Raw genomic sequence first — 20,980 nt, 5'->3', positions numbered from 1 at the left:
AAGTAATTTTATACTGGTTTTTTTTTGCCATTGCTCCAATTAAAGACCAGTTTGTACTTGCTTGTGAATGTTGTTAGCTTTCCCCCCCCATGGGGCCCACTGTAGATAGAAGAAGATTGATTTTTCTTGCTTCTCTCCATGTATTTTTTTCCTTACTAGATATGCTGCACAGATTTCCTTTTTTAAAGGCACAGAATATAGATGTTTGTCTTAACTGTTTAGAACCAAGGGCATTTGTGGTTTACCAGAGGAAAGCAAGTATGCACATGTATTTGCTGAAATCAGTCTTGTAATATGATCTTGTAATCATATAAGTCTTGTAATATTTATCTATTGTTTTGTTTTAGCTTTTTTGCCCCTCCTGTTTTTGCTTTTGTAAGCTCTTGTTCTTGTACATGTCAAACAACCCTTTGGTCTTTGAAGGTCTGATCCTCAAAGTTTGTCTACAGTTTCCTTCTGGGCAAGTTGAAAGTGTGTGGGGTTCAGGTGGTGACCTGAGTTCCTTTAATACATCTCCTACATGCTATTGGAGACTGCTTTAGTCTCCTCCACCTGACATCTTTCATATGATGTGTCAGGCCCAGGAAGATGGGATACTGGGAGTTTGCCCTGTTGAGTGCAGTTTGCTCTCTTCAGTATGCAGGTTAAGATCCTTCAAGGTTGCCCTGGAGATACGCTGTGCAAGGCTTATAGATGGGTGGGAACAGTGGTATTTAACACTTCCTTGAGGATGTCAGATTAAAGCCACCACTAAAGACTAAGCAAAACTCTCACGGCATAGGTCAAGTCAGAATTGGGTTTGAAGAAAAACAGACATGGAGGGAACTGTGAATGGAATGTGGGAGCATGTAAAATGCTGCAGATAAAGCACAAATTTCTGATTGATTGAAATTATGGTTTTAGCCAGGTACACTGGCATGAGCAATAATCACAGCTGAATGTTTGTGATTAACCATGTGTTAGGATGCAGAGTGGAGGAGAGGCTTCATTTAGCATTTGTGCTTGCTCTGATACCTTGCTGTTCCAAGGAAGCCTGTAGAATTTGCTTTTCCTTATACAATGAAAGATCATTCGCATCATGTTAGTTTGTATGAAGTTGAAGTTGCTAAACAATATTTTTACATTTTGATAGACTTCACTTTTAACTCAAGTGCTAATAGTTTTCAGTAGAGAAACGAAAACAGTTGTAGATGTTGAAAGTATCAAGTAGAGGAGCCACACATCTGGGCATTTATGGCTTTATTTTCTCAAGTAACAGATATAATTTAAAAGCAGAGGTGCTTTATCTAGTTCAGTGGAAAGTAGCAGTGTAACTGAAACAAAGTGGTGAGCTGCTACTAATCTGTTATTGCAATCAGCTGCTTCTGTCACATTTTATACGAAGACGAAAGGGAGATAAATTGAAAGTAGCACATAAAATATTGTTTTAACATTGCTGCTGGCTAGATTTGTAAATGTAAATAATAAATCCTCATACAGCAATGAGGGTAATACTAAAGAATTCCCACTAGCTTATGTTATTTACAGCAGTTCTAAAGTTTTATTTCTTTTATTTATGTCTCTTTTCAAAGGGATTGGACCTGACATGGTGCTCATAGTTCGCTAATCTTATGCTAGCAAATCTCAGTTTTAGCTAAATTTTACAGTGATGACAGATAAAAATGGTATTATAAAATCAAGTAGTGATAGCATTGTAATCTGCTGGAAGAGAAAATAAATTTTCATAAAATATTGAAATTAAATTGTATGAACTGATTGTTTTAAAATGCTCCTAAATAACTGCAAAAAAGTGTAAAGGAGTCAAAAAGAGTGGATATGTCTTTATATTTATTATCCCCATAGCTTCTTCGGTAATACAGGAGTAGAAATTTTTAGCATTACAGCTTGTATGAAAAATAAGACGTATATAAATTTTCTGAAATTCAGATTAAGAGCTGTGGTGAAAGCCAAACCATTCTGTGATTCTGACTATGGAGATGGTTGAAGTCACATACTTAGAAAATGATTGAAGTTGGAAGGGATCTTTAAAGGTAATCTAGTCCACCCCTCCCTGCTCTGGGATCTTCCAAGAGATCATGTTGGTCATTGAACAATTCCAGCGATGGGGCATCCACCACTTCTCTGGGCAACCTGTTTCAGTATCTCACCACCTTTATCATAAAAACTTTCTTCCCTAGATCCAGTCTAAATCTACCCTCTCTCAGTTTTCATCTTCGCCCTTTGTTCTGTCACTACAGGCCTTGGTCTCTCTGTCTTTCTTGTAAGTCCCCTTTGTATAACGAGAAGCTGAAATAAGGTCTCTCTGGAAAATTCTCTTCACCCGGCTGAACAACCCCAAGTGTCTTGGCCTTTACTGAAAGGTGCTCTGGTCCTCAGATCATTTTCGTGGCCCTCCTCTAGACGCACTCCAACAGGTCCTTGACTTTCTTGTCCTGAGGATCCCAGAACTGCATGCAGTTCTCCATGTGTGGCTCCTGAGAGCAGATTAAAGGAGAATGATCCCTTCCCTTGACCTGCTGGACACATCTTGGAAGCTTTTGTGAACATGTGACTACACACTTGCATAAAGACATGCCACAAACATGATCTTTTTAAACATTCACAAAGAGAGATCAAAGCATGGGCTTCATAGTTGTGGTAGCAAATCACTGTATTCAAGTTTATAAACTTTGCTGAGATCAGAGTGCAATGCTGCAGTTTTGAGAAACTATTGTGGTTGTCTCAATTACAATGATTCTAATGTATCTATTTCTCCTTCTGAACTGTACATTGACAGAAATATTTTTACCTTATCTGTGTGAGTTTCATACATAAAAAGTTATGTATTGTTGTGGTTAAGAGCCAGCTGGCAACTAAGCTTGACATGTGATCACTCAGTTGATCCGTGGGATTGGGGAGAGAATCAGAACAGTAAAGGTAGAAAAACCTCATGGGTTGAGATAAAGACAGTTTAATAGATAAAGCAAAAGCTATACACACAAGAAAAGCAAGGAATTATTTCACTGTTTCCCATGGGGAGGCAGATGTTCAGCCATCCCCTTCATCATGCATAGTGGTGACTTGGGAAGACAAATGCCATCACTCCAAATGTCCATCCCTTCCTCCTCTGCCCCTTGGCATTATATGTTGAGTGTGACACCATATTGTATGGAATATCCCTTTGGTCAGTTGGGATCTTGTGATCATCTGTCACAGCTCTGTCCCCTCCCAACTCCTTGTGCACCCCTAGCTCTCACTGGTGGGATGGGGTGAGGAGCAGAAAAGGCCTTGATGCTGTATGTAAGCACTTGTAAGCACTGCTCATCAGTAACAAGAACATCCCTGTGTTACCAACACTGCTTCCAGGACAAATCCAAAGCATAGCCCATATTAACTACTGTGAAGAAAATTATCCCAGATGAAATCAACATATGTATATTATTCCATTATTTGCATCACTCTTTAATAAAAAAAGAAAAAAAATTAAAAAGGAGAGAGAGAAAAAAGGTATAGTGCTGCTTTATTAGTACTTTGCATTCTGGTCTATCTGAATTCCTCCTCCTTGGAAACTGATGTCCGGATCCATAGTCGGTGCCAACAGTGAGGGTATACTGCAGGCACATTCCCTGTGGGAATACCTTGCCTAATTCCTATGAAAGGATTTCCATTTACTCCCTCATAGACTCACAACTGAACTCCAGTTTTGAACAGTAAATTTACCAGAATCTTTGTCCAGTCTGTTTCCAGATTATGGACTTATAAAGTATGTCAGTTTAGGATGTTAGGAAATGTACCCCATTTCTCATGTTCAGTCATTTAGGTTTTCCTGATGTTGTTTCAGTCTTCCACTATACAGAAAGTAAATCATTATTTTGTTTCATCTTTTAACACCACAAATATACACTTCTCTTTTCTGAGCTGTGGGTTTTTTTAATCAGGAAATAATGTTTCCAAAATTGACCCTTCAGAACTTCTCTAGAAGAACAGCAAGTTACCAATTGTCCCTGTGCCAGTTTCATACTTATCTTTCTCTTCTCATCATGTTTTCTTTTCCTTTAGCTTAAATTATTATTTTGCATGTTATACTATATTGGTTGTTCTACTGCAGTAAGGATAAAGGGAAGCTATAGTGTTTCCTTATCTGGGAAATGCACTTTATTATCAAAAATATAAAATAAAACTGGCACAGATGACTTCTGGGAAACTCATGTTGCATTTAATTGAATTTTCCATTTACTTGAATATTGTTCATTATCTTTGCTTGACAATTTATTTTAAGTATTGTGGAATATTGAAATGCAACTAATGGACTTTCTTTCCACGAATCACTACTAATCTATATAAATTGCTTAAATGCAAGTGTTAACTTTTGTCTACTACTTAGCAGTTCTAGACAGCAATGTTTGCAAAGATCGACTAAAAGATGCCTTTGGTCAGTTTTCCTCCAGACTAGCCTGGTGAAATGCTTTCCTAACTTTTTTATGTTCACTTTACACTTGTGTGAGCCTTTAACTCCACACAAGGGACTAGGAGTCAGTGTTGGTACTTACGTTGCGGCAGAACATCATTCTCTAAGCAGAACTGGATGGTGTATTCCATTTAAATATGTTAGGGTGAGCATGTCTAGCCTGAAAGAAATATTAATATTCATGTACATTCCTTTGTCTTTCAGAACAATGGGTCACTTGCTTGGTGCCAGAATCATAAACAGTGTTCAAAGGTAAGTCCTGTCTTTTCCCCCTCATTTATGTTACCTAGCTGCTTTCAGTCTCTTGTCTGTAGATTAAGTGCTTTTCTTCTTAGCCTGCTTTCAGAAGCATCCGTTTATATTTTATTTGGAAACCTCAACCTGTAATAAAATATCAGAAACTGAAACCGGGTTATTTACTCTTTCAGGACAAAGGAACCATACTTGAGGATACATATCAAGTGTAGTTAAACCAACATAATTCTGTTGTTATAACAAAGTTTACGCTGGCTAGAAACTGGTGTGTCATTTGTGGGTTTTTCAGTATTTTTGGTCAGAGGAGAGTAAAACTGTCAATAACTCTAGAATCTTCCTCCAACAGCACCAGGGTATTTCAGCATTCAACATTTCCTTCAGTTTGGGTATTTAATTTTTATGTTGAACCTGAATTACTTTGAAAATATTCTTGATACAAATCCCAGTGGCTCTACTGATGCCCCTTTCCCTTTCTAGCACTTTAACCCCGAAAACCTAAAGGGAAGGTGAGCTAATTGTCAGCTGATTCTCCTGTGCAAGAGTCTTTCTGTGGTGCCTGGATGGAAGCAGCAATGATTTGGGAGCTTTAGTGGGTCAAGTGGAATTGCACATTTTTTGCTGACTGTTCATAAACATCATGCATTCATTGGAAATTTTCCTGAAAATACTTAAGGTGGAATTTTTGTCTAAACATCCTAAAAACATATTTCTACAATAATTTAGGCCTTTTAACTTCAATAATTATTCTTTATTCATGAAGGTTGTACTGAAAATGGGATTAAATCTAAGTAGCATTGTTCTGTATTGTTTCAGTAATGCAATCTATGGTAAATGCTGATGCTAACCCTTGATTTTAACACATGTTAATTTCTTGGGTACATTTAAAGAATGAGATTACTGATTCACTGATCTAGCTTCTGTTGACATAAATGGGATTGGAAATGGGCCAGTTTTGTACTGTTCCATTGCAGGTAAATAAAACAAAGTTGATTGCTTTTATCAGTATTAAAATCCAGGGTATAACAATGTCAATATAAGAAAAGAATGGAACATTTCCTATTAGCTGTGCCACACTGCTAAGGATTTCACTTCTGCAATGAAATCTTATCATTCTTAAAATTCTTTTTGAAAACCCCAGGCAAATGTGCAAAGGATGTATTTCATGATAACTGAATTGCCTTTACAGGAAAGCATGAGGGCCTTGTTCCACAGTGATCCTGATACAATTTTTTAAAAATTTAATTATGAAGGCTACTGCGGTAAGTAATCTGAAAGGTTTTCCAATGGTTTGTGTCTGCCCAACAAAGAAGGAATCATAGGAAAAGTAGTCCAGGTTTTAAAGCAAGGCAGAGGTTCTAGGATTATCTTTTTGAGTCACTTCCAAGTTTATTGAATCCACATAAGATGTATATAAGCTGTTATGAATTTTATCTTAAAAATGTATCAGTATCTTGAAGCCAGTGTAAAAATGCTACAAATTAATATTATATTGTATTACAAAACTCAATGATAGTTTAAGTTTTAAATTATTTCACATGTGCTTTACAGTCATGACACCCTATGTTTTTCATTCTTTCTTAGGAATGTGCCTTAAGAAAGCAGCTTTGCCATATTTAGAAAATAAATAAATATAAACTTGGTCAAATTGTTAGCAGAGCTGAACTTATGCAAAATGTCGTCTTTTCAGGATGGCTTTGATTTTCTGTGTTTTGCAATGCAAAGTTAAACAATTGCTTAAACTAACTGAAATTTTCAGAGTGATGCAGGGAATTCAGTTAACCTTTTAAAAATGCAAATTCCTTTCACTGCTTCTCAGCACCTTGGTGGAGGAGGTTTATATGAGTGTGACAGGTAGTGGAGGATTCCACAAGGAATGGTGTGCTGCTCAACCTTACTACAACTAACATGGAAGGCCTTGTTGGAGATAGAAATGTTGGGGGCAGCCTTGGCTGCAGTGACCATGTGATTGTGGAATGCAGTATTGGGCAAGAAGGAAGCAGGGCGGCAAGTAAGATAGTAAGCATGGACTTCAGGAGAGCAAGCTTTAGCCTCTTTAGGGGGTCTTCTTGGAGGAATCCTATGGGAACAGATCCTGTGGGGAAGAGGGGTCCAGGAGAGCTGGTTGATCTTAAAGGATCTCTTCTGCAAGGCTCAAGAATGATATATCCTGGTGAGCAAGAACTTGGGCAAAGTGGGCGAGAGACCTGTGTGGATGAATAAAGAACTTGTGGCATTACTCGAGTGTAAGTAGGGAATACACAGGAGATGGAAGCAGGGTCAGGCCACTTGGAATGAATATAGAGAGGTTGTCAGAGTGAGTAGAAATGAGGCAAGGAAGGCCAAGACACATCTGGAATTAATGGAATGGGGACTGTGGTAACAGAGGACATGGAGAAGGCAGAGTTACTGAATGCCTTCCTTGCACTGGTCTTCATTGACAAGACCAGCCTTCAGGAACCTCTGACACAGGAGACCCGGGTGAAGGAGTGTTGTAAGGAAGACTTTCCCTTGGTCAAGGAGGGTTGGGTTAGAGAACACCTTGACATCCATGAGTCCATGGGCTCTGATGGGATGCAGCCACAAGCGCTGAGAGACCATATATAGGCCAACCATGATCGTCTTTGAAAGGTTGTGGCAATCAGGGGAGGTGCCTGAGGACTGGAAGAAAACAAATGTCACCCTCAGCCTTCAGAAAGGAGGACCTAGGGAACTTACCAACTAGTCAGCCTCACCTCAATCCCTGGAAAGGTGGTGGAGGCCATCTGGAGGCTATCTCAGTCCACATGGATGACAAGTAGATTATCAGGAATAGTCCTTGACCAACCTGATTGCCTTCTACAGGGAAACAACTTACCTGGAGGGATGGGAGAATTCAGTGGATATTGTCTACCTCAGTTGCAGCAAGGCTTTTGACACTTTCTCACAATATCCTCATAAACAAACTCAGGAAGAGTGGACTGGATGGATTGAGAATTGGCTGACTGGCAGATCGCAGAGGGACGTAATCAGTGGCACAGGGGTCTGTCACTTGTGGTATCCCCCAGGGTTCAATACTGGGCCCAGTATTGTTTATCTTGTTCATCAGTGACTTGGATGAGAGGGCAAATACCTCCTCAGCAAGTTCAGTGACAACACAAAGCTGTGAGGAGTGGCCGATACCCCCAAGTGCTGTGCAGCCCTTCAGAAGGACCTCGACAGGCTGGAGAGATGGGCAGAGAAGAACTGCCTGAAATTCAGCAAAGGCAGGGTCCTACACCTGGGGAAAAACAACCCTCTGCACCAGTACAGGGTGGGGGCTGATCTGCTGGAAAGCAGCTCTGTGGAGAAGGACCTGGAGGTCCTGGTGGACAATAAGCTGCCATGACCAGCAGTGTGCTCTGTGGCCAGGAAGGCCGATGGGATCCTGGGGGGCATTAGGAAGAGCATTGCCAGCAGGTTGAGGGAGGTGACCTTGCCCCTCTGCTCAGCCCTAGTGAGGCCACATCAGGAGTGCAGTGTCCAGTTCTGGGCTCCTCAGGACAAGAGAGACATGGAGCTCCTGGAATGGGTCCAGTGGAGGGCAACAAAGATGATTAAGGAACAGGAGCATTTCTCCTATGGGGAAAGGCTGAGGAAGCTGGGATTGTTCAGCCTTGAGAAGCAGATGAGGTTCCCTATCAGTTATCTTTCTGAAGGAAGGGTGTCAAGAGGGTGGACCTCAGTGGTGCCAAGGACAAGAGGCAATGGGCAGAAACTGATGCACAGGAAGTTCCCCATGGACATGAGGAAGAACTACTTTCCTGTGCGGATGACTGAGCACTGGAACAGGTTGCCCAGAGAGGTGGTGGTGTCTCCCTCACTGAAGATATTTAATAACCATCTGGACTCAATCCTGTGCAGTGTGCTCTAGGATGACCCTGCTGGAGCAGGGAGGTTGGATCAGGCGACCCACTGTGGTCCTGGCCTTACCCATTCTGTGATTCTCAGATGGCTGTGAGCAGCAAAATAGGCACCGATGATTTTACTTTAAATTTAATTTAGTAAGATCTCTGCAGAAGTCTGTTTTTCAAGATGAAGCACAAGAGCGCTCTTGAATGCTTGTCCTGTTTTGACATGTGTAATTTCAATATGTTTAAATACTTTACAATTAGGACAACTATAGGATTATTACATAAATTGTCATTTTTAGTTGCAATAATTTCTAATTTGCTGCCATCATGAACTCTTCCTTGTCTACTGACACAACATTGAAGCAGACTGAAGGCTTTCTTTTTTGATCCTTGTCAATTGCCTGGTTGGCTTCCACTGTTGAGATAAAATTGGCATTGTGGTCGATGAAGTTTGTGAACTTTTTTGGAAAAAGATTTGAAATCAAAATTTCTTTGTCTAACTTCATCCATTGATCCATTGTTTTGTTTGAACTTATGCTTATCAAGTTGCAGATGATTCCTTTCTAAGGGGACAGAGAGCCCAATATGCCAGTTGGGCCCAACCCATAGGAGGGTTTGCCACCTTCCTCGGGCCTGGGTAGGAATGTCATACAGAAACTTCCTAATCTAGAGCGGTCTTGAGACTATTACTCATTACTGATCTTCCACCTAGGCAATGATGAAGTGGCAACACATTGTCTGAGGATGATCAAAAAGGACTTCAGGGCCTTGGGATGTTTGGTAAGGGAATCTGAGGCACAAGTTATGATTTCCTCTATACTTCCAGTTGAAGGCAGCAACACTGGAAGAAACTGATGGGCTGGGTCTACTAATACATGGCTCTGGGGCTGGTATCACCAGCAAAATTATGGTTTTTTGTCAATGGAATGGTCTATGCAGCACCAGGCATGCTTGTACCAGTAAGGACTTGCCTTTCTCAGGGAGGAGAGTTGCTGCTTGGGAGTCAGAGGAGCCCACTGACAGGGCTTTATGCTAGTTGTGATAGGGGAGGGGGACAATATTAGGTTTGTGCCTGGCAAGCTGTGGGATGAGAAGCAAAGGTTAGAGGGACAGTGTGCCAGCGAGGAGCCTCTGCCAGTGACTCTGAAATGTGCTGGCCACATTGGAACACACTTGCAGTCTTATGGAGACAAGCCAGGGACTTCTGATATAACAGAAACCAACAGGGAAACACCAGAGAATTATCTCAAAGGGACTAAGGGCTGTTCCTTTAGGAAGGCAACATGGCTGACAGGCCAGCTCTGAGGTACCTTTACACCAGTGCATGCAGTGTGGGCAGCAAACAGGAGGAGTTGGAAGCCACTACGCTGCTAGGAAGCGATGACCCTATTGCCATTTCAGGACAAGGGGAATGGATTCAAACTGTGTTTGTGTAGAAGCATTTCACATATACTCTTCAGCCCTCCATGTTCCCAGGAGCCACGCATTAATACCCTCATAAGGATTGATACTACATGGGGTAGAATTGTTTGTGTACTGAAGTTCCATTCAGATTTGGTCTAGATAATGAAAGTTAAAATATACCATTTATTTTTTTTTACTTCACTAGATTTCTGGCAGCCTGTCAGACTTGCTGAGTAATGCAAAGGTGGACTCATAAACAACAGCATGAGGAAGTAGAACTGCAACATGGAGAGACTGTGAAAAAGAAATTGAGCTGGATTGGGCTGGGCTCAGTATTTCTTAGCACAGTTGTTGGACCAGCACCTGCCTCTCAGTCAGCTCTACTCATTCCTAGGCACCACATGCGTCAAAAGCTTGTTTGGGGCGAGAACCAGACAAACAGAAACTCCCTTCTTTTTTTCCACATACATGACTACATAAAACCCCAGTTCCTGTTGCCAACAGCTGGTTCAGCAGAGGAATTGAAAATAGAACCTCTGGAGAGTGTTTTATTTGGTTGGGGAAAGACAGTTAAAGCTGGAAACTGATGGATCTAGTTTTCTTATGCAAGCTGGCCTAAAGTCTTCCATCGCAGCAAAGTGTTTGGCAAAATATTGCAAAAAAATATATTCATGCCTGTCATCTTCAGACTGTCTTTAAATAATATTTTGGCATGGGTTATGCCTGTAGGTAGGCAAATAAAACCTTCTTCGGGCTTATTTCTCCTTTTCTCCTCAAACTAATCATATTTGTTATGACATATCAAACTCTGAGTTACTGAAGTGATTATTTTAAAGCATTATGAGGTACAGGTTATATACAGGATGAAGTATTGTCTGTTATGTATAGATTTCATCTAAAACATAATTCAGCTTGTTTCCAACACAGGTAGTCAGTCAGCCTTGCTACATGATTACATGTACATAACTTATTAATGATGGATCAGTTCTCTCTAAATGGAAACATATAGAAAAAAATAAATCTTTTTTATTTTTAGATGAAATGGCAGCTGCTAGGGAGTGAAGAGTAGAATAGGTCAGTTTTTAAAATAGTCTTGGCTGAACATGTGGTATCTAAACCAGAATGTCTAGTGCTGCTAGACATATTGAAAAATACTCATTCACACTTTTTGATAGAGACTTGTTTATAATTTGTTAAAATGATAGATCTCAGAACATTTTTTCTTTTTTTAAAGAGAGATTTTGTAATTAAATGTCACATAATAAAATCTATATGGATTCTAGCTCTTTCTGCAAGCATAATTCTCAGTGACATTACTGAGCAATTCTGAGAGTTATGTGTTCAGTGTTGAGAAAGAAGAATTTTGCCCAGATGTGGTTGTTATTAAGTTTGTGTTTTCTGAAGCTAAGCTTATACATTTTTACTTGCAATTCCCAATGTTCATGAGGGTAGAAAATGCTATTATAGTTTTTATTCTATGTATAGATGTTGTTATCTGGCAGTTTCATTATGTTGCTTCTTAAAATGAAATGTGATTTACTTTGTGGATTCAGGAGAAAAACAGAAGACATTCACACTTTTTCATGACTGTATTTTTTTTCTTATGTATCTGTGACTGCAGACAGGTGAAGAGTTGGTTTCGTGTGTCATGTTTACTTTGACTGGTAACTTTCCCTTTATGTAATCCACTTAGAGTCACAGAATAGTTTGGGTTGGAAGGGACCTTTAAAGGTCATCTAGTCTAATCCCCCTGCAGTGACCCAATGAAGGGTCATCTTCAACTGGATCAGGTTTCGTGGAGTCCCATCCAACCTGGCCTTGAATGTTTCCAGGGATGGGGCATCTCCCAATGCCCTGGGCAACCTGTTCCAGTGTTTCACTACCTCCATTGTAAAAGATACCTTCCTTATATCTAGTCTAAATTTACCCTCTTTTGATTTAAAACTGTTACTCCTTGTCCTATTGCAACAGGCACTGCTAAAAATTCAGTTCCCATCTTTCTCATAAGCCCTTCTTAAGTACTGGAGGGTTGCAATAAGGTCTTCCTAGAGCCCTCTCTTCTCTTGAAGGCTGAACAACTTCAACTCTCAGAGCTCTTCCTTATGGAAGACGTGCTTCTCCTATTTGATCATTTTTGTGGCCCACCTCTGGAGCAGCTCTAACATATGTTTCCTGTGCTGAGTACTCCAGAGCTGGATGCAGCACTCCAGGTGGGGTCTCACTGGAGCAGAGTAGAGGGACAGAATCACCTCCCTCAATCTGTTGATCACGCTGCATTTGATGCAGCCCAGGATGCAGTTAGTGCGAGCACACACTGTAGGCTCATGCAGCTTTTCATCCACCAGTACCCTTAAGTCCTTCTCCACAGGGAAGCTCTCAATCCCTTCATCCTCCAGCCTGTATTGGTACAGAGGATTGTCTCACCTAGGTGGAGCACTTTGCACTGGATCTTGTTGACCCTCATAAAATTCCCATTGCCTCACTTTTTGAGTTTGTCCAATTCCCTTTGGATAGCATGCTGTCCTTCAAGCACGTCAGTCACGCCACACGGCTTGGTGTTATCTGCAGAGGGTCTTCCTTAGGGCCCCCTCAGTCCTGCTATGCCACTGATGACAATAATAAGCAGTACCGATGCCCAGAGGTCTGGTGGCCTCTAGGAAGCACCGCCTTCTAGATGAGACCAGCCAACCAGTTTCTTGTCCACGAGAGTCTACCTATCAAATCAATCTCTCCAATTTAGAGAGAGGGATGTTGTGAGAGGCCCTGTTAAAGGCCTGGTTAAGCCAAGCCATGCTATGTGTCTCAAATCACCTCCTTGTCCTCCATGTACCTTACCATAGCTTCTAGAAGGATCTGTTCCATGATTTCCCAGGCACAGAGATGAGGCTGACAGGTTAGTAGTTCCCAGAGTCCTTCTTTCTACCCTTTTCAAAAATGGATGCAATGTTTCCCTTTTTCCAGTCACCTGGGTCTTCACCTGTATGCTATGACTTTTCGAATATTATGGCAGCTACATCAGCCAACTCCCTCTGGTCTCTGGGATACATGTCATCAGGTCCCATAGACTGTGCATATTCAGGTTCCTCAGGTGGTCATGAGCCTGATCTTTAGTTACAGTTGGAGCAACTTTGCTCCTCCAGCCCCTCTCTTGCAGCCCATCCAGTCAGGAGGTGTGGGGAAAAAAGGTTGCTTTTGGAATCTTAGAGGAAAAAAGTTGAATGCCTCAGCCTTCTCCCTAACCCTGTTTGGCCAAATCTTTATACTCTTGCCAGGACAGGTGTCCATACTTCCCCTGCCTGTGTATTTCCTTCCTGCCCTTTAGCTTGACCACGTCTCCACTCATCTCTGCAGGTTTCTTGCCTTCCTTTCTTGATTTCTTACACTTGGGATTGAGAGTTCTTGTGCTTTAAGGAACATGTCCTTAAAGACCTGCTAGCTCTTTTCTGGTCCCTTGTCCTTTAAAGCAGTTTCCCAGGGGGTCCTGTTGACTAAATTCTTGAAGAGCTGGAAGTTTACTTTCCTAATATTTAGGGTCCTGACTTTATCCTTTACCTGATGCATATCCCTTAGGACTACAAACTTCACTCCTGCATGAACATTGCATCCGAGGCTGCCTCCGACCTTGATATCACTGATTAACTCACTTGGATTAAAGCATTACAATAACCATTAAATTTGCTGGTCAGTCTTTCCCTAATGCTATATGTGGGTTTAAGAACTACTTGGTATGTGAAATACTATCAAAACCTGGCCTAAGAAAATAGTCTACAAGGCTGACTCAAATACTTCAAGGGTAACAACTTTGCACTGGAGGTTTGCTCTTTTTGTAAGTGGCAATAAACTGTTTTATGTTGTGGTTTGAATTCCTTCACTGACTTAACCTTTGCTGTTGGATTTAACTTTCACATCTTTACATAATTCCTGGCTTGGGGTTTTTTGCCTCTCCTTAGCTTACCCTCTGAAAATTTTTATATGGTATTTTGTCTCTTTCTCTCCGCTAGTGTCACTATTCTGTATGCCCATCTATCTGTTTCTTAAAAATCTATCAAAAATCAGCGAATTGTTGAGGTTGGAAGGAAAACCCTCTTAGATCTTCTAATGCAGGGTCAGCTAGAGCAGGTTGTCCAGGACCATGTCCAGTTGGAGTTTGAGTATCTCCACATGTAAAGACCACAACCTCTCTCAGCAGCCTGTTTCAGTGTTTGACTACCTGCACAGTAAAAGAGTTTCTGTATTTCTTGTTTTTTGATTTGTACCCATGGCCTCTTGTTTAGTCCATAGGTATGACTGAGAAGAGCCTGCCTGCCTCTTCTTCATTGCATCCCAAAGGATATTTAGAAACATAAGTAAGATCCCTCAGAACCTTTTCTGCAGGCTGGTCCGTCCCAGATATCTGAACTTCTCTGTAAATGACAGATGCTCCAGCTCCTTAATGGAATTCTTGGCCCAGTGTCTTCTTCTCGTTTTCTACTTATGCTTTCTAAGCCCCAAATGACTCCTGCCTACTGCCATTTGCAAAGCTCCTGTCCTTAAAATCCTACTGCTGCCTTCTGTCTTACTAGCAGCCGTTCTTGCTAAACTGTATGTAAATGCACAGCTTTTGCTGTTGCTGCTCCATTTTTCTGGTTTGTTTGCACAGTGTGAGCTCCACAGTTCCAAGACTGTTCTTCTCAAGTACTTGGAAGTGCTGAGCATATAACAGGTGCTTCCCTATAAAAACAACAGTAAGAGTTGATTGCTGCTGAGAGTAACATGAAAGGGCAAAGAGTCCTGCATTGATGCTGGCTTAGTGAAAAAATGTATTTTAGCCCTAAGGTGGGGGGGCAAGGGGGATGAAATGACTGGGAAAGGCATTTCAAGAGAGTTTGTAAAGTAGACATAATTTATTTTTTTTTTACAGCCCCTTACACAAGGTTTTTTTTTTGTAGGCAGCTGAAAGTCAAGAGACCAGCAGGCATAATTTAGAGCTGCATGTGCTGTGGCATTTACAAGGACTGGAGATAAATGGGGATCATCATAATGCACTGTGAATTGCAATACAACTTTCTTGTTCCCAGTAGCCAAGGCAGTGGTCACTGATTGATTGATTCTGTGGGAAGGCTCAAAGGTGCTTTTTTGAATTTTCAGAACTGAGAGGAAAATGTGAAAATAAAGATAAACAATTTACAAATTCTTCAGCCAAATAAACAGACTGACTGTCTCAAAAAACCAGTTTACTTTCTTTTTAGAATAATATACACTCCTGAATTCCGTATGCGAGCAATTGTTTCAGACTTCCAGCTGAGCTCTTTCCAAAGATAATGCAGGTGGAAAGATGAGTTAATGGTTTAAACAATTAGAGATTTGATGCAGTCTTCCATCTGTCAAAGCCCACTGAAATGAAAGCTCACAGTTTTAATTTGTGCCTCCAGCATCTAACTCAGTCTGAAATGGTGTCAGCGATTTGCCCTGCCCACAGTAGTGTTATTCTTATGTTAAGCATTCTGTGCACACATGCTGAGAGACTTCTATCAAACATATTAGTGTGCATTTGAGAGATCATTAGCCTGAAGTAGCTGGAACATTCCAGGTTTCTTAGCCAGGAAACTCACATCTCTGCTGGAAAGTGTGTTGAGCCACTGTTATTTACACAATAAAGCTAGAGCAGGATAGGCATAGCTTTGTAAGCTTTAGCAGGAATAGTGGTACTGTGATTTAAGTGGCACCCATAAAAGGGTGAGATAATGAATGTTTTGGTTTTTTTATCTAAAAAGATGGAATGAATAAAAATTTCTTGATCTACTAGACAGATCGTTTTTCTTTCATCTAGTAAAAGCTAAGGTAAAACCATTTAGTAGAATCAGAGTTCATAAGACTTGATCAGATTATTCTTCTAAATAGATAAAAAAGTCATGAGCATATAAGAAATAAGACATATGTGATACTTATTGTTTGCATTCTTATGGATTATTTGATTTTTTTTTTTATTATATTAATCTCTAAAAAGGTAGAGGGAACTGAGAGAACCATAGTGGTTAGATGATTAAAGCTGTACTAGCTAATAAATAGAGTGACTGAAGTTTCTGGATATTTGTGTTTGGGGAAATAGAAGAAAGAGCTTTGTGATTCAGTGTTTATGTTTATACAAAAGCATTAGTGTATAAGTGTGTTGTGATTACAGGAATCCCTTTGTTCTTAAGGGCCTTGAGAACTGACAAACAATTAAAATCCAAACAATATTTGAAGTACTCTGTAATACTCTGATGTATTGCTCTATATTTGTAAATATCAAGTTTTATTTTTTTGGATATTGAAAAAACAGTTGTGTTAGAACATGAAAGAAGGGAACATGAAGTAAGTTCATATTCCTTACAGTTGCTATATCATGTCAGTCATCCTTCCAGTCTAACACTTGTGTTACCAGCTAGATTCTCCATAGATAAGTAAACCTGTCGGTCTGGAATAACCTACTGCTAGAAAAAAACTTACTTAAGCCCTGTTACTTATTTCTGTGTGATGCTGTGCAACCTAAAGGATATCTCCTTTTCAGAACATAAAGGATATGTCCTTTTCAGAACACTAGTTTTGGCTTCTCAGCTCTTGCTGCTTACTGTTTTGTTCACCTTAAATATTTTTGCCTTGGAAGAACAGACCTCAGGACTTTACGGAAGGTCTTTTGCTTGCCCTTCTCTCTGAATGATGCTGCTGATACTTTCTGTCTCTGGGACAAATGGTTAGAATCATGTTTTCCCTTGTTAAAAGGTTATCATGACTGCCAGAGCCCTTATGAGGGATAGGGAGGGAAGGATCACATTGTTTGTATGTCACTGTAGCTCAGGTTTTTTTTAATGCGGAATTCTGCTGAGGTTCTCACTGATCTTCAGCATAGGTTTACAGAAAAGTTTGGTTCTTTTGGAGCTTGCTCTTTTGGCCAGTTGTATCTGTTTTAAGGAGATAATCAAGTCTGATCACTGTGCTGTTTGAAATTTGAGCTCCTGAATACTGAGCAAACTGAGCCAATGCTGAGCATAACCAGCTGAAGATTAAGTAACCCTCTTTCATAGGGAAAGGACACAAAACTGTCATTAATGACTGAATTGTGCCAACACTGGCTTTGAGGGTAATAGCATAGAAGTCTCAACTCTGTTCTCAGAAGAGCAAGTGCTGGCTTTAGACTTTAAATCTGCATACACTGTGGTATATAGAGACATACACTACAGCTAAAGGGAGAAATGTGTGCATGGGGGTGCTCACTTATAAACAGAACAGATATTTATTGAAGCTGGCATGCTGAAGCACTAAATGCTTCTTTAACTTAGCTTTATCTGCTTCAGTGAACACTCTTCAGAATCCAAGGATATTCAGACTGCAGAACCTTTTATTTAGAGTTATTTGAGCACAAAAATAATCCCTTCATAGAAACTTTTGAAATACCAATGCAGCTATGCAGTCTAATCAACTGTAAATTTTTGTCATCTAAAAAGCAGTTGATTAAGTAACATCTAGCAGAAGGATGATTATCATTGGAGCAACACTGGTCAGACAATAAAGAAAGACACTACTACTGAGGCTAAGGAGAATTAGCAGTAAACCTGCTTGAAAACAAGCAACAGATTTATCTTTCTAAATCTTTAGTTTTACCAGGTCTCTCACCACTCAGTTTGCTCAAAGCTCGTGCATCTTTTTTTCTCATCTTTCAATAACTTTGCATGCTGTAAGCAGAGGGAAATATGTGATATGAAAGTGTATTTGAGATTTTGATTTCCCAAATACAGTCTTAGTTCCCAAAGCTCAGCTACCTGAATTACTATTAGGAAATTTTAATAGCTCAAATAAGTCAGAGAATCTGTACAAAATTTATAAATTTGCAGTTGAGATAGAATCTTAATTTTATCTTATTACATTACATTTCATTAACCTAATTAATTCATAGTGCAAAACACGCTGTAATAGTCTGTTTAAATCTATGGTCCTTTTCTCCTCTTGTGGGACACAATTGCACAGTTAGGTCAAATACAGCTCTAGTTAAGTGACAAAGACAAAATGTACTTGCATTGACCTTTAATGTAGTAATAAAATACATTCAAGCCACTGCAAAGGGATGTATGTCTGTATCTTAACCCTGACTTTAAAAAGCGTTTTGCTTGACTAGACCCAGGGCATTATTCAAAACCCACTGAAGTAAGGAATACTGATTTTCAACAACCTTTATACCCATCTGTAAGTTAAGATTGTGCTTTTTCAAGTGACCTCCCTTGGAGTTTCTCCATTACTGTAATATTGAAGAAGATATAAAAGTGTGCTTAGGTAGATGGAGTTACTGTGCTGAGAGGAATGCAACTGTCTTTGAGGCACACAGTCAAGGATGTAAGTGCCCTTTTCTCCACGCATTCATTGAAATGTAAGGAAAGCATTAAGCTGGAAGTGAGAGCTATGACTGTTTTCTACTTTTGAGTGCCAGCAAAGAATTGGAAAGCTGTCTGAGCACAGAAGCATGGTCCATCCTAGAACGGAAGTTGCAGGTTTTATTTTGTAACACTAACTGTGATATTGAATCAGACACAAAGGAGTTAATTGCTGTTTAGCACTGACTGTATATTAAAATAACTCTCTATGCACAACAGACAAAAATGCTTCTGAAAGGGTGCAGTGTTAAAGAGCGAGTTTTGTGCTATGAATTTTAAGTAGATCTCCTCTTTGAGTTTACTTAAAAAGTTCTGCTTAAAGTCCTTTCGGGGTATAGTCTCAGGTTAACAGGTCAGAAGGACAACTGGTTCTGACAGTTCTTCCATAATATTCACATCTACTATATGGATTACAAGCATACATTCTGATCTTAGTCATATCAAACATTTCAATATTTCAATGACCTTAAGAATTTAAGTACACAGTGGAAGCATATAACTGTACAGATAGAATTCCCAATATGGAAATAGTGACAGGAAAATATTCACGCCTTTTTTCTGATACCATAAACTTTCTGAGGTTTGCAACGGTTTTAAAGGCTACTTCCTGTGGTCTAATTTAAATTGGTTTGCATCCTCATTTTATACAAGTGAAAAGTTCCTTGGGGTGTAAAGTGAAAGGGAAAATCATAGCCATATTTCTTGAATGTTGACATATGCGTTTAATCCATATGAAGCAGCATTTTTGGTTCATGTTCAATGTAAGCAGCTGCCCATGCAGGAATGCCAGCAGGATCCACTACACTGAAATGAAGGAAGACATGGATAATTATTCACCCTTTTGGTGCTGGTGTATGTGTGTACAAAATTGATTTCTTGTTTCAGGAAGGTGTTTTCAGCTTATGCATTTAGAATACATAAGGATGAAAGGATTTCCTTAATTAAATTTGTAAAGGAATTTTTTTCCTTTGGAGTGTGAACCAGAAGACTGAGTTATGAACAAGGATCTTTTCCCCAATATGTCTAATATTCTGTTTACTTTAAGTTGTGAAACCTGTGGGTTCCAACAACTGTCAGAGTTTGTAGCCTCTGACTTTGAATAAAGAATACAGCTGACCGTGTTTATTTTTCTCATAGAAGTGATATTGTTGTCTCCAAAATATATTAAATTTCAATATCCACAATAAATCAGGGTATGAACAGGAAAAGAAAACTGAGTTACGGCAGTTGGGATTTGAACTGCACCATCCAAAACCAGAAATTTTTCAGAGCTAGGAATGAAGAATCAAATTTTAAAGCAGTTTCATATTAGGAATGAAATATTCTCATTTTTATGGGTTATGTAAAACATGTTTCTGTATTGTTACTCACTGAGCTTTGAGCACTTTTGGGTGAGAAATAGACTTAATATGACCACCCTGTTAGCCCTAGTAAACAACAAAATATTGGTTGAACAGTAGTTATCACTTTATAATCGTTTTCAACTTTTGTCCACTTAAATCAGGCTTTAGCATTACATGGGTTCTCATGTGTTGCTTTTCCTAAATCTGGAATTCTTTCAGTTTGGCCTGAGAATACAATGCAGAGCCCCAGACGTGTCCCTGGCGTGGTCCATGCAGTTTATTTGGAGGAGAACTAACCAAGCTTTCTTGCAGGAATGCTCATGGGAAGTATGGTCAGACCCAGCGGGCAGAGCTCGGTCTGGCTACACTCGTTAATTTTTGTTTGGTTCTGGACCATGTTGTTGAGTGCTATCTGAGGATATCATTATTCACTCACCAGGTGGCAGTTCTAAAGCTCCTAAAGGGCCAGGAGCAAGGGGGGAATTGCAGTTTTTTGGGTGAGATTTTTGAAATACTGGGATTTATACTTGTAAAGAAGCATGGAGATGATGAGACCTGATGACTATTTAAATCAATGAAGACGCTACCAAACCTGTGTTTTCCACTTTAGAAGATCATTGGCTCAGCAAATATTTCTTAAAGAAACACTGAATTTTCAGAGAAAGGCTCCAACATAATTTCACTGGTGATCTGTTCTGCTCATATATTATTCAGTGTTCTATTTTCCTTTCCTATTTATTGTTGAAGGTGTCTGCATTACAGAGGTATTGTGTTTCTTAAGAGTTCAGCTGTTCCTGCTGCACAATTTCCTCCTCCAAAGTCTTGTTTCACTTTGTGTCATACACAACTCCTATGATAATTGTAACCTATGTTTTTGGTGGAGACATAATATAGAAAATAATCCCCTTTTAATTATTTATTTTCTTCAAAAGATGAATTAAATCTTTGTTTCATAACTGAATATTTTAAAATTAATATATAGTTAAATAATACATTTGAATAACAAATTAGTGTTTTTAAAAAAAAGGTGTTTAGTTGGTAGCTTTCTTTCCTTATTTTTTCCTTTTAATTTCTACCCCTCCCATTAAATAAACTGAAACGAGGAGAACTAAATTGGTGTGGCTTTATTGTGCAAATGCATTTTTTGTTAAATATTAATAGTGGTACAAAAACTACAACATGCAATTCATTCCAAGTAATACCCATCTGTAGGGGAAGTCATAGATTGTCATGTTTTCTAGGTTTAATAAGTGTTTGAAAGTATTGCAGATTGAGGAC

The 20,980-nt window shown here is 39.6% G+C and overlaps 1 protein-coding gene across 1 annotated transcript in view; it reads left to right on the top strand.

Annotated features, from left to right (window-relative positions):
• The window catches only part of ANOS1 (anosmin 1), a 134,540-nt gene that overhangs the window by 19,309 nt on the left and 94,251 nt on the right, over positions 1–20,980 (top strand). The window contains exon 2 of the mRNA XM_032100603.1: positions 4,652–4,699. Within this exon, the coding sequence (XP_031956494.1) occupies positions 4,652–4,699 (48 nt within the window). The remainder of the gene's footprint in view (positions 1–4,651; positions 4,700–20,980) is intronic.

The sequence above is a fragment of the Corvus moneduloides genome, chromosome 2 (genome assembly GCF_009650955.1).
Source record: "Corvus moneduloides isolate bCorMon1 chromosome 2, bCorMon1.pri, whole genome shotgun sequence".
Classification (NCBI taxonomy): Eukaryota; Metazoa; Chordata; class Aves; order Passeriformes; family Corvidae; genus Corvus; species Corvus moneduloides.
This window is presented reverse-complemented; position numbering and strand designations above follow the sequence as displayed.